This window comes from Panicum hallii, chromosome 9, assembly GCF_002211085.1.
Source record: "Panicum hallii strain FIL2 chromosome 9, PHallii_v3.1, whole genome shotgun sequence".
In the NCBI taxonomy this organism is placed as follows: domain Eukaryota; kingdom Viridiplantae; phylum Streptophyta; class Magnoliopsida; order Poales; family Poaceae; genus Panicum; species Panicum hallii.
In genome coordinates, this window is record NC_038050.1 from 7,065,108 (window position 1) to 7,077,284 (window position 12,177).

General features: G+C 46.3%; 2 protein-coding genes and 1 pseudogene across 2 annotated transcripts; 2 read left to right on the forward strand and 1 right to left on the reverse strand.

Annotated features, from left to right (window-relative positions):
- Window positions 1-330: 330 nt before the first annotated feature.
- On the forward strand, window positions 331-3,576 carry LOC112877437 (annotated as a pseudogene).
- A 473-nt stretch (window positions 3,577-4,049) lies between these two features.
- LOC112877271 (phytanoyl-CoA dioxygenase 1-like) lies at window positions 4,050-7,235 on the forward strand. Its single transcript, XM_025941515.1, has 9 exons — window positions 4,050-4,209; window positions 4,348-4,469; window positions 4,792-4,852; window positions 5,130-5,198; window positions 5,537-5,655; window positions 5,740-5,887; window positions 5,983-6,127; window positions 6,219-6,305; window positions 6,944-7,235. The coding sequence occupies exons 1-9, from the start codon at window positions 4,155-4,157 to the stop codon at window positions 6,984-6,986; spliced, it is 849 nt and encodes a 282-aa protein (XP_025797300.1). The 5' UTR covers window positions 4,050-4,154; the 3' UTR covers window positions 6,987-7,235.
- A 648-nt stretch (window positions 7,236-7,883) lies between these two features.
- LOC112877272 (phospholipase A2 homolog 3-like) lies at window positions 7,884-9,048 on the reverse strand. The gene is made up of 4 exons (XM_025941516.1): window positions 8,725-9,048; window positions 8,576-8,624; window positions 8,332-8,454; window positions 7,884-8,201 (listed from the first exon to the last, which is right to left on the reverse strand). Exons 1-4 carry the CDS (start codon window positions 8,848-8,850, stop codon window positions 8,029-8,031), a joined length of 471 nt encoding a protein of 156 aa, XP_025797301.1. The 5' UTR covers window positions 8,851-9,048; the 3' UTR covers window positions 7,884-8,028.
- Between the last annotated feature and the right edge of the window lie 3,129 nt (window positions 9,049-12,177).

Below are 12,177 nucleotides of genomic sequence, written 5' to 3' on the forward strand. Positions count from 1 at the left end.
TCTCGACCCAAGATGGGACCTCGAGATTCGCAGCATCAACATGAACATTTTTGTTTGAATAAAACATCAACATCAACATTGTTTGGGACTTGCTGAGCTATGCCAGTGGATCAATCGAATAATCTTTAGAGAACGTGCATGCTGGTTGAGGTTGACCATGACCGTCGGATGCAGATTCATGCAGCCACAGCCCACGGGCACCACGGAGCAGCCTGCGCCTTCGCACTCCTCTCCTCACATCGTGGCGGTTCCCTTCCCGACGTAGTATAGAACTTGATGATCACGGCGCAGCAGGCAGAAGCAGATCCGCATCACCGTCTCCTCCAGCGAGTCAACCCTTCTTGGATAGTACCTCCTGGATAGTACCTCCAGTCCTCCACCACTCCCACCTCCGCGCGCAGCCATGCCGCCGGCCGGTAGCCTCACCGCCGAGCAGCTCAGCTTCTTCGATGCCAACGGTGAGCCTCCGCATTCGCTCCAGCCTCCAGCTCTCTCTCCTGCAGGCTGCAGCCGGAGACGAAGACCGAAGACCGAAGACCGAAGACCGAAGTGATGCATGGGCTGGCGAATGCTGTGCAGCGCAGCGCCCTTACTGAAGTGATCCACACTCCAAATCTTAATCTTTTCCGGGATCTCATCGGTTTCTCGCAGGTTACCTCGTGCTGGAGCCGTTCTCGGGCGAGGAGGATGTGCAGGCGCTGCGGGACCGCATGGCCGAGCTCATCGCGGGGTTAGACGACGGCGGCGCCGACGGCACGCAGCATCACGTAGGAGATCATCTATCTCCATCCCTGCCTTGCTTCCGCTGTTTCATTTCCCAACACCAAGTTCTGCGCGTGTAGACTGTAGAGTACACAGCACTCTGCTGCTTTCAAAATTGCATTGCTAAACCTGAGTTGCAGGTAGCAAACTGCGTGTATGCATATTTAATATAATTTAGCTTCAGACCTGTTTTATTTTTACAGAACTAGCTTCAAATCTATATAAGTGGCATCACAAGTTCAAAATATGCATGGCAAAGAGCAAGCGACTTGCAGAATAATCTTGAAGCTTATGTTATTCAACTTGACAAAATGGTTTGGTATCTTAATCTTTTCTTGCAGCGGATGGAAATGGATGACTACTACTTTAACAGCGCCGAGAACATCTCGTTCTTCTATGAGGGTATCAAATCCCCCCCCCCCCCCCCCCTCTATTTGACTTGTAGGAATGAGTTACAGTTCCTTTGTTTTATTAGTTCATAAAAAAGGGAGGAGAGGGATTTTCTAGTGTATTAGTTTAATTGCTAGCTTTGGTATTGCTATGCCATATCTCGAGATTAATGTTTTCTGACTGAGGATATTTTGATCTCGGGAAGTTTGATGGTCTTACTTGTTCCTGCTATTTCATCCGTAGATAAAGCATTTGGAGATGATGGATGCTTGAAGCAGCCAAAGGAACTTTCAATTAGATTCGTTGGGCATGGTAAGGACGTAACTGTTGCGGTCACAACTAGCCATTAAGCCTTTCTTGTCTGCCTGTCTTGCCTACGTTTATCTATTGGTCTTAGCAATGTTATCTTTATATACATATTAAGGTTCTGGAAATGCAAATAGTCGATATACAATACAAATATCTACCTTTCTTCCCACTAATTCAGTTTCATACTCATCTATGTATTCTATTTCCAGTACTAAGAAGTGTTTTGTCATAAATGGAATGGAGACATCTTGTTTTATGATTAATATTATACATCTGGGCTGTTGTTACATATGAATGTGGAGGAGGTTATAGCTATAGGATATTGATGTTATTCTGATTTGAATGTCTAACTTTAGAATTGTCTTTTATATAGTATTTTGTGGTACCATGAACATATAATTTAGAATAGTGACAAGTTGCTTATATCTTCAATATGTCCAAATTTATTTTTTAAAAAAACATATAATTTAGAATAGTGACAAGTTGCTTATATCTTCAATATGTCCAAATTTATTTTTTAAAAAACATATAATTTAGAATAGTGACAAGTTGCTTATATCTTCAATATGTCCAAATTTATTTTTTTAAAAAAACTCAGACCTAGGGGAAAGACCTCTCGTGGATGTTGCACTAAAATGAAACAACTCGTCCACGGTACTGGAAAAAATTCTTATAACCCTAGGTACCAGAATGTGCCACAGACTATCAGGACATACCATATATTTTCACTACACAGTGATAAGGATTTTTTTTCCTCCTCACGTGAGGAGTCAAACCTGGGGTTGGTGGGTGCTAGTAACGCATCGCAACCACTACATCACATCGTCCAGACTAGTTTTGCAATCACTACTACATTTTTCTTTAAAGCAACAATTATCTTCTATCCCATTAATGGGTTTTTAAGCCATCTTCGGCAAGGAGCAAATTTAGCATTATTTGAAACTAGTATCCAAGACATCTAATCCTCACCATGTTATTTTTGCCATGCAGCTTTACACGAACATGATCCTGTGTTCAAAAAGTTTTCTTTCTCAGAGAATATCTCAAGTATATTCCCTTCTTTGAGATATAAGAGACCTGCAATTGTTCAATCTAGATACATCTTTAAGGTAGACTTTGCATATCCTAATTTATTATTATCAGAGCATGTTCTATGATTTTATTTTATTCTTATTGGTTATTTTTTCTTTTTAGCTACCAGGTGTTGGTAGCGAGGCAATACCACATCAAGATAATACATACATACATACACACAGAACCTCCATCATGTACGGGTTTGTGGTTTGCACTTGAAGATGCAACTGTCAACAATGGTTGCCTATGGGCAATTCCAAGATCACATAAAAGTATTTCTTTCGTTCGTGTGTGTAGTTATGCTAAAATTCTTCTTTTGAAAAGCTAGGCCATGTGACATTTTGCTATCTTTACTATTTTGCATCAGATAGTCTGAAAATACGAATGATCAAAGACGAAAATGGTACTTATTTTGACCGCCCTACCCCATCCTATGATCACAAAGAATTTGTACCATTGGAAGTAAAATCAGGGAGTTTGGTGGTAATACATGGAAATCTTGTACATAAAAGGTGAAGTTATGATTTTTTTTATATCACATTTGTTTCCAAGTTATGATTTATCTTTTCATTTTCTATCTAGTAACTTATTTTAGCTTATTGTCTATAGCGCTGAGAATCTTTCTCCAACGTCAAGACACGCATTCGTCTTGCATCTAGTTGATACCGAAGGATGTGAATGGTCTAAGGGGAACTGGTTAGTTCGTGACGAGATTTTTTATACCGAAGGATGTGAATGGTCCGATTTTCCTCATTCTCCTAACAAGCTTTCTTTATGTTTATTATATTCTCAGGATAAAAAGGAAAACTGCCCCTGAAGCAATTTACGTTTCTAGTTGAATGAGCAGTGTGGCAGTAGAAGTGACTTTCAGGCTTCCAGGAAGCAAGTCATTTTTGATCATCTGATGGTTTTAGTCACTTATCTTTCTTGCAATAAAAATGGAGAATGTTGCCGACCTATTCAATTCTTTGTGACGAAGTTGTTGCTTATTTCTCTGTGAATTCGTGTATGTGTGGATGCATATAGAAATAAATATTTATTAGTTGGATGATGATCCACATGATGCATTGACTACCAGAAGTGTACTCTTCTTCTAATTGAAAACAACTTTTACCTCGATTATAAAAGGAAAATAAACTTCAATTGCGCCAGCAACATAGGTAGCCACGGATCCAGAGGGGAGCTAAAGAAATACTGGAAAAGGCTGCTATAATAGTCAATTAAAAGCCAATTTTTTAAAAGCTTATTAATTAGTACGGCTAAAACAGATGATGAATTCAGAAGCCTCAGTCATTTCCTATGCCACAAAAACAGGCAGGAGCTTTTAAGATTCAAACTAGAAATTTAGTACGGCAAATTTTACCAGGGTATTTTTTCTACGGAAATTTAAAACTAATTTCCTTCCTAACCAAGAGGATGGAGCAAAATCTCACATCTCCTATCCAACGCCTGCCGCCGCGCCAGATCTTCACGGGACGATCAAATCGCTCCAGGGAACCGCCTCCCGGCAGACAAAACGCAGTTAGCAATAATCGTCGGGCGAAGAAGTTCCGTATCCGTCACTCTACTGTTCCGGTCAACCTTCTCTCCTCCCCTCCCGTCCGCCTCCACCCGCCGCCATGCCGCCGGCCGGTAGCCTCACCGCCGACCAGCTCAGTTTCTTCGAGACCAATGGTGAGCGCGCCGGCCGCTCTCTCAGGCCTATTTCCTCGACCTCGCTCTGCTGGTCCCCCGGCAATCGGAGGCGAATGACGCTGCTCGTATCGTATTGAAGCGGGAACCCTAACTCGTAATCGCGTTGCTTGGTTCCAGGGTACCTCGTGATGGACTTGTTCTCGAGCGCGGAGGAGGTGCGGGAGATGCGGGACCGCATGGCCGAGCTCGTCGCCGGGTTCGACGGCGCCAGTACCAGTGTCTTCTCCACCAAGGACCATGTACGCCTCGATGGGGATGGTTTCGAATCCTACCTTCCTTCGTCTGATTTCCTTCTCCATATAACAAACTTAATAGGCGCGTAGCATATACAACTCTCAGGTCTCTTTAAAAATTGCATTGCTAGATTTGAATTGCGCGCTTCCTCTTAATGAAAAACGTGCTAAGCACGGTCTCGAAAAAGATTTGAATTGTGCGAATGTTTGTCTTACGATCTCTGGCATTGCAAGCCCCAACTAATTATGTGTGTCGCAGTTTGTAACTAGCAATTGGAATGTATTAGCCCAGATCGAGAATGATTCCGTATGTTGTTTTTCACTGCAGCCACAGTTAAAGGATGACTATTTCTTCAAGAGCGCAGAGAATATCTCATTCTTCTTTGAGGGTATGTGATTTATTTCGCATCTGGCTTGTTGGGATGAGGCACTATTCTATTTTGTGAACTAGGAACTACTGTTTATAGGTTATGTTGCTCGTGTTAGTTTGTTTAAATAAAAAAGGCCTTTTTATTGTAACTATGTTACTACTGGTTCTGTTATTGCTCTACTTCTTCCTGTCCTTTACGAGTTTGACTTGGATAGTGAAATTTTACTAGCATCTTTTTTTGTTTTTAATATGATTAAGGACCTTATTTTTTTAATTTCACACTATTTCACTCACAGAAAAGGCTTATGGAGATGATGGATGCTTGAAACAGGCAAAAGAACTTTCAATTAATAAAGTTGGGCATGGTAAGTATGTACTCGGTACAATCAGATTCAATGAGAAAGCATAATGTAACAAGCTGCTGCATTTATTTTCATTCCATTATGTTATCTTTATCGTGAACCTACCTCTTTAGAGTTGCCATTAATTTTGTTGTTTGCAGTTCCTGTAATCTATACTAGGTTGAATTAAACATCTGTGGTTCAATTTGTTTTGTGACTTAGAGTTACAATATAGCTTCTCCCACTTTAAAGTAGTTACTATCTTCCATGTTGTTAATGTATTTTGTAAGCCATTCAAGAAGGAATGCATGGATAATATGGCTTCTAGATTTCTAACTTTCACCATCTTGTATGATATGCAGCATTACATGAACTTGACCCTGTGTTCAAAAAGTTTTCTTTCTCGAAGAGTATTGCTAGCTTGTTCTCTTCTCTAGGCTACAGGAGGCCTGCAGTTATGCAATCTATGTACATCTTCAAGGTAGATTTTGCACGCTCTACTCTTTTTATTTTGACATGATATCCAATTTATTGGTTCCCTCTTTGGGTATTTTCTTTTCTGTAGCAACCAGGTATTGGTGGTGAGGTGGTGCCGCACCAGGATAGTACATTCCTTTACACGGAACCTAGAACATGCACAGGGTTGTGGCTTGCACTTGAAGATGCAACAATTAAAAATGGTTGCCTGTGGGCAATTCCAGGATCACATAAAAGTATGCCTTTTACCCAATTATTACTTTATGCCAAAAATCTTCTTTTAGAAAGTGGAACTGTCTAATGTTTTGTTATCTTCAATGTTTTGTGTCAGAGGGTCTGGTAAGGCGAATGATCAGAGATGAAAATGGTACTCATTTTGATCGCCCTTCCCCATCCTATGATCAGAAAGAATTTGTGCCGCTGGAAGTAAAATCAGGGGCTTTGGTGGTTATACATGGTGATCTTATACATCAGAGGTGGAATTCTTCTTTATATTACTATACTCCTTCCTAGTTGTGATGTACTGTTTCAGCTTTTTAATAATGTGTTTTAACTTCTCTTGTACAGCTTTGAGAATCTTTCTCCAGCATCAAGACATGCTTTCAGCTTTCATGTAGTTGATACTGAAGGATGTGAATGGTCCAAGGACAACTGGTTAGTTCATAAGAACTATGAGGAGTGCTTCTTTACTATACTTTTTTTTTAAAAGAAAAATCGGTTAGCTCTAGAAGATCTTGACTTAATTGACTATCAGCATTGGAATTTGGAAATGCTTATATACAAGTCTTATTCAGTCTTCAAGCTTGTATTGGACATGGCCAGCACTGTTTTCCTCCTAAATCAAGCTACTGGCAACAGCATCATTGTCTGTCATTGGTACATTTGAATGATAATTTGCATTTTGCGGTAACCCAAAACATATTAGCGCTTTGGTTACTCGCATAGAAAAAACAAAATAATTTATGATCTGGATACTAGCTGCCATCTGTTCATTTGTGTTGCTGCATATCTCACTAAGACATAGATTGATAGTATGTTGTTTCAGTTTACAATGTTGCCCTTGGATGAGTCGATAATAGTGGTAAGAGTTTATTACAGGGGAGAATTAGGTGGTGTTTCATCGTGATGGTACACTCATCATTAAATATGAAACTGGGCAACTATGAGTTTCTGAGCATTGCTGAACATTTACTTCTTATCCAGGCGACAATGATGCACATTGATTGTTAGCAATAGTTTTTGTATTTCCCTCATTTTACTAACAAGTTTGCTTTGGGTTTTTTTTTTATCAGGATACAGAGGAACACTGCCCCAGAACCGCTTTATGTATCTTAGCCAATCCAGGTACCACTTACCAGTAGTGCAGTAAAAAAACAGAGATTCACAGCAAGTGATTCGTGGATCGTGTATCTTTGTTGCAATAAAATTGGGGTATCCTGCCGAACCATGCTGTTTTCCTTTCACCTTCAAACATGTAAATACTCTTCCTTGCTACCGTGCTGTCATGGGGATATCATACTTAACGTGCAATAAATGTCCAAATCAATATTAGCGAGCAGCACAAGCTCACTTTTCAGTTGATCACTGAATGCTGATGCGTCTGTATTTGACAAAGGAAATGCGAAAAGGAAGCCATCTTACTTCAGTTTTCTGGTTCGATTGCCCTGCTTAATTTTGTTCTTCGCCGTCGTATCAGCTTTGTAGCTTCGGCCACACCTAAGCCTATGAGGCTAGGAAGGAACTCCCAGTATCTGTTTGCATCCGAATGAATGACGGTTCACATCGTTGCGTGGACGTGATCTGTATATTGCTCTGAGATGAGTATCAGTGTATCACCCGGCTAAGTATTTCAGTGGGCGCAGATGCCCTCTCTCAAGAAGCAAACAAATTGCACGATCAAGATCGACCTGGCAGCAGTACACGACCAAGATCGCAATGCAAATCAAGGTTCTGCCATCACATGATCCGAGCAAAGGACGCTGCATACATCTATTCCCAACAAGGCGTGTTGCATACACTTGTGCGGAGTAATAGAACGCAGATCATAAAACCAAAACCAGCACGAGCAAACTTTCTTTATACTTATACAGTAACACAGTGGTAGTGACACACGGATGAGCTAAGATTAAGCCAAAAACACCCAACCCAAGTTTTCACTTTTTTTTTTATCTCCATATACCTTGTCGTAAGTTTTGGCCGGGCTGGCAGCCACTAGGTAGTACGCGACACAAGCCGCCATGTGAGCCGACGCACCCCGGGCCCCCGGCCAGCAACCGGCCAGGACACCACCACCACGGCACCACCCTACACCGAGCACGCAAAAGATGTACCACCCACCAACCGCGCAAGCAAGCAACGGCCTCCGCCTCCGCGTGCGCTACGGCTTGTGCAGCACCCTGCCGGCGACGACGGCGGCCTCGATGACGAGCGAGATCACGTCGATGACCTCGTCGATCATGCACTTGTTCCCCTCGAACGTGGACGTGCCCTCCCGCAGCCTCGCCAGGCAGTCCAGCAGCGCCTCGTTGCACCCCGTGCTCAGGTAGTCCTCTGCGTACACATGCGCGTGTCGTTGAGTTGAGAGGATGATCTAGGACCCGGAGCGAGCTACCAATTGAGCTGAGCTGATTTCGATTGCTGGAAGTGGAAGGTAAGTGTGGCAAGCAGGTGAACGACGTACTCTTCGCCTGGACGCAGTTGTCGTGGTGCATGCAGCAGGCGTCGAGCGCGTCGCACGGCGCCTCGCCGGGGCAGCCGCTGTAGAGGATGCCGCAGTACTTGCCGTAGCGCAGGAACGGCGGCGCTGTGCAGCACGAACGCAGTTGATGAGTGGCAGGAGATCATGCCGAACGCTCTTAGCTTAATTGAGAAAGCTGGGAAATAATATAGGGAGACGGGGTTAATTGTGGTATGGTGGTGCGTACTCGTGCAGTGGTCCGACTCGCACGTGCGGCTGCACGCCTGCTGCTTGCTCTGCACGCGCGCGCGCGGAACAAATCAAAGAGCACAATTAACGAGAGATAATTATGGTACTGTGTGCTGCTAATCCATGGTTTGGTCTGCGTGTACGTACCACGCCGTCGCCGGCGGACTGGATGCCGATGTCGAGCGCGGCGGCGGGCGGCGCGAGGGCGGCCGCGCAGACGGCGACGAGGACGCTGGCCACCGCGAGCCGCCGCCAGGAGCCGCCGCGCGCCATCCTCCCGGAACCTCTACAAAAATCCCCGCCGCGCGCACGCTCTCCTCGTGACGCCGCGGGCCGCCGTCCTTGGCGAGACGAGGTTATCTAGGGGCAGCGAACTGATCCCGATTGCAGTTGCGGCTGGGGCTGGCGCTGATTTAGAGGGGGCACTGAAGAGAAGAGAAGACGGGCAGGAGCGGGGAAGGTGAGCGAAGAAAGATGGGGCGGGGTGGCGCGGTGGCGGGCGCGCGCTTGGTTTTATTCGTCCCGTGACCTGCCCGGGGCCTTTTTGGCTAGCTCACGGGCGCGCCAGTTGACAGCGCACGGCGGGGACAAGAGACGCCGCGCGCGCTCTGCCTGTGCCCTGTGCATGCACCACCGGCTGAGCCAGCGCGGCCCGCGCACAAACGGTGGGGTGCGCCGCCGTGCCGGTGCCCCTCTTTGGGATGGTTCCTTCGGCGGGAGAATAAAACGTTTTGTTGCGTTCACGGGCCGCGGGCTTATTTTAGTCGGTTAGGGTTCCGGTCTCGCAGTCGTCGTCGGATGGATACACGCATGCTCCCATCGCCGATCTGCCATTGCTGTCGCCCTGCTGCTGTGCGCCTGTTGCCATGTGCGAGCGCCAAGCAAAGAGGTGGAGGGTGACATCTAACAGCTGAAGAAACATCTGGCGCTAGTGTAGTAGGAGAGAAGGCTACTAGATGAACATGTAACTTGTATAAAGATCAATTATCTAGTAATAAAATAAAAAACGTCTAGGGATGTTTGGCAAGTTTATTCTTCGGTTTCTGATGGCTTGAAACATTTGCTCAACTTTATCAATATCAAGCCGCCGCCGCCTCGCGGATCGCTCTAGCTCGGCGGCTCCGCACGGCACGCCCCCATGCTGCCGCTTGCGACTCGCCTGCTCCTGCTCCATTCCTCCGCGCCGCCGGCAGCCGCTCTTGCTCGCGCGCTCGCCGCTCGCCCCCCGGCCGCTGCATCGTACGCACGCCGGCGCCGGCACCTCCGCAAGTGTGGGGAGCACCGTACGTCGGACAGGAGGAGTTCGACGGAGAATTTGGGATCGATTCCATCGAGTCTGTGATTTGGATCAGTCTAATTCGTTGGTACACTTGGGCCTACACCTATTGGCTGCTGCTCAGCTGCCTCGGCAACACCATCAGCGCAGCCGCACATCTTCTTCTTTCTCACGCTCGCAGCTCGCTTGTCCTCGGCAATCCATGGTGGCCGACGCCTGTGGCTCAGCAGAAAGTGAGGGGCAGGGGCTGCCGGAGCATGAGGGTGCGAGCGCGCGGGTAGGTACCATCTAGAGGGCGGCTCCGCCCCCATGAGAGTAGGCAGCGGGAGCGGTCGACGGCGGTGGCATCGAACAACTCCGACTCGTCGGCCGGTGGACCGCTGCAAAATTTTATTTTACGTATGGACCCCTAATTTGGATCGCAGTTTCTCTTCACAGACCAAATATTTACAGAAAACCCCCTATTTAGGATCGCGATTACTACCCGCGATCCAAATATTTACATAAACCCCCTATTTCGGATCGCGATTACTATCCGCGATCCGAATATTTACATAATAACCCCTATTTGCGGTCCATCCTTTTCAAATTAACCCCTCGTTTCAGATGTCTTCTACGCTCTCCCAAGTCCGTGGGCCGTGGCCCCCCTTTCCCTTCCGCCGCCGGCGACACACTGGCTCCCATTTCCTTCCGCCGCCGGCGACGGACTGGACCCCCAGCCAGTCGTGCAAGCAGAAAGCCTGCCGTCCCCTCCTCTCTTCATTTGCCCTTGCTGCTCCCCATCCCTTTCACCTAGCCTCGTGTGCGTTGCTAGTCCTATGCCGCGCTCCCCCGTTGCAGCGCGGCCACCGGCCGACCGCCAACCCCCCCCCCCCCCTCTCGCCGTCTCCCTCCACGCGGCGCTCCTCAAGCCAGGACTCCTCGCCTAACGGCTCTCGCCGCGCGCGTCCGCCGCAACGGCCGCCGCCTGCTCTGCTCGATGAAATGCCCAGCGCGACGCCGTCGCGGGGCTCGCGCAATTCCTGGCGGCCGCGCCGCGCCGGGTACCCGCCGAACAAGTTGGCTCTGCCGGTGAGCGCGCTCAGTCCGTGCCTGTTCGGCGTTCGGCGGTGGTGGCGCTAGCATTGGCCGGGTTGGGTTCGAGCCCAAGTGCCCAACGTCTTGCTGGCGAGCGTGTTCCTCGCAGCAATGGTCGCGCTGCAGGAGAGCGAGGATCCGGAGCGGTCCTCGGCGCCCTTCCGCTTCAGCGTCAGCTCGTGGAACGCCTCCATGAGCACCACCAGCGTCAGTACTCAGTAGTGACTCGAAGTAAAACGTAATGTGCTGTTCTTTCTCTGTTTTCCCCCCTTGGTACGTGTTGTTTCCTGATCTATCTGCTATCGGATCTCCAAGTAGAAGAGTAATTTTTGTTCAAGGGATGCCTGGGAATCATTTTTCATTCGGAAAGAGAGAAGAACTGGCAACCATTTGGGACCATACATCATCGGAATTCCTAGATCATTCGAGAAACATGAGAAAGAGGGCCTAAGGATCATTAGAGCTCATCTCTGAACTTTGCAGACACTGGCGAACTGAAACAAAACCTGGAAGTAGAAAACAAACAAATCAATGGAATGCAATGATTTGCTCTTTCAAAGCTACAAATAGAGATCAAATAACAGTACCATCGAGTATATAAATTAGTACACCAAAAGCAGGAGACTTTGAAGAGCATTCGATTGAAACGATTACACGAGGCATCGATCTTGCACTGTGCTTCATGAGGATGCTGGCATGTGCATATTTTTCATCAGTTTCGGTACTAGTCTACTAGCGCCCCTTGGATTTTCTGCAATTTTTAAAGAAACAGTCTCTCTAATGGATAACATTGGTCCCCAGGGCAAATGCGAAGGCCGGAGAACAAACAATCAAAGTACTCCATTTGATGGTACAAAAAAAAATCATGTATGCATGGATATAGTTGTTCACTTCGTGGCCTCACAGTACTCTAATCATGGGTGTGAAAACTTGATTAGCACGCTAGTGAACCATTGGTGCAAGTAAAGAAGCTTGTTGGGGTAATCAATGTCGAAGAAAAAATAAATAGGAGTATTGTTTTCTTTTCCATGAGGACAAGAAAGGAAACAAGCTGCTTGATTACTTGAGAATTTTCACGTGCTTTATACAAGTTTGCTGTTACTATGACAAATTGTATTTTTAGCTTTTAAGTAAACAGCTTATCCAGAAGTAGTTGTCTGCACAGACAGATTAGGGCCTTAAATAAACTTTTTCCCCAACTTTCCAAAAAGAAAATCTTCAAAACAGTTTTTTTATATGCTACTTTG

Excerpts from the sequence above, each read along its gene's own strand:
- LOC112877272 (XM_025941516.1), bottom strand. The coding sequence starts at position 8,850 with ATGGCGCGCGGCGGCTCCTGGCGGCGGCTCGCGGTGGCCAGCGTCCTC. Across the intron at positions 8,625-8,724 it reads AGTCCGCCGGCGACGGCGTG|AGCAAGCAGCAGGCGTGCAG; the intron begins GTACGTACACGC and ends GCGCGCGTGCAG. Across the intron at positions 8,202-8,331 it reads CAACTGCGTCCAGGCGAAGA|AGGACTACCTGAGCACGGGG; the intron begins GTACGTCGTTCA and ends ATGTGTACGCAG.
- LOC112877271 (XM_025941515.1), top strand. The coding sequence starts at position 4,155 with ATGCCGCCGGCCGGTAGCCTCACCGCCGACCAGCTCAGTTTCTTCGAG. Across the intron at positions 4,470-4,791 it reads TCTTCTCCACCAAGGACCAT|CCACAGTTAAAGGATGACTA; the intron begins GTACGCCTCGAT and ends TTTTCACTGCAG. Across the intron at positions 5,888-5,982 it reads AATTCCAGGATCACATAAAA|AGGGTCTGGTAAGGCGAATG; the intron begins GTATGCCTTTTA and ends GTTTTGTGTCAG.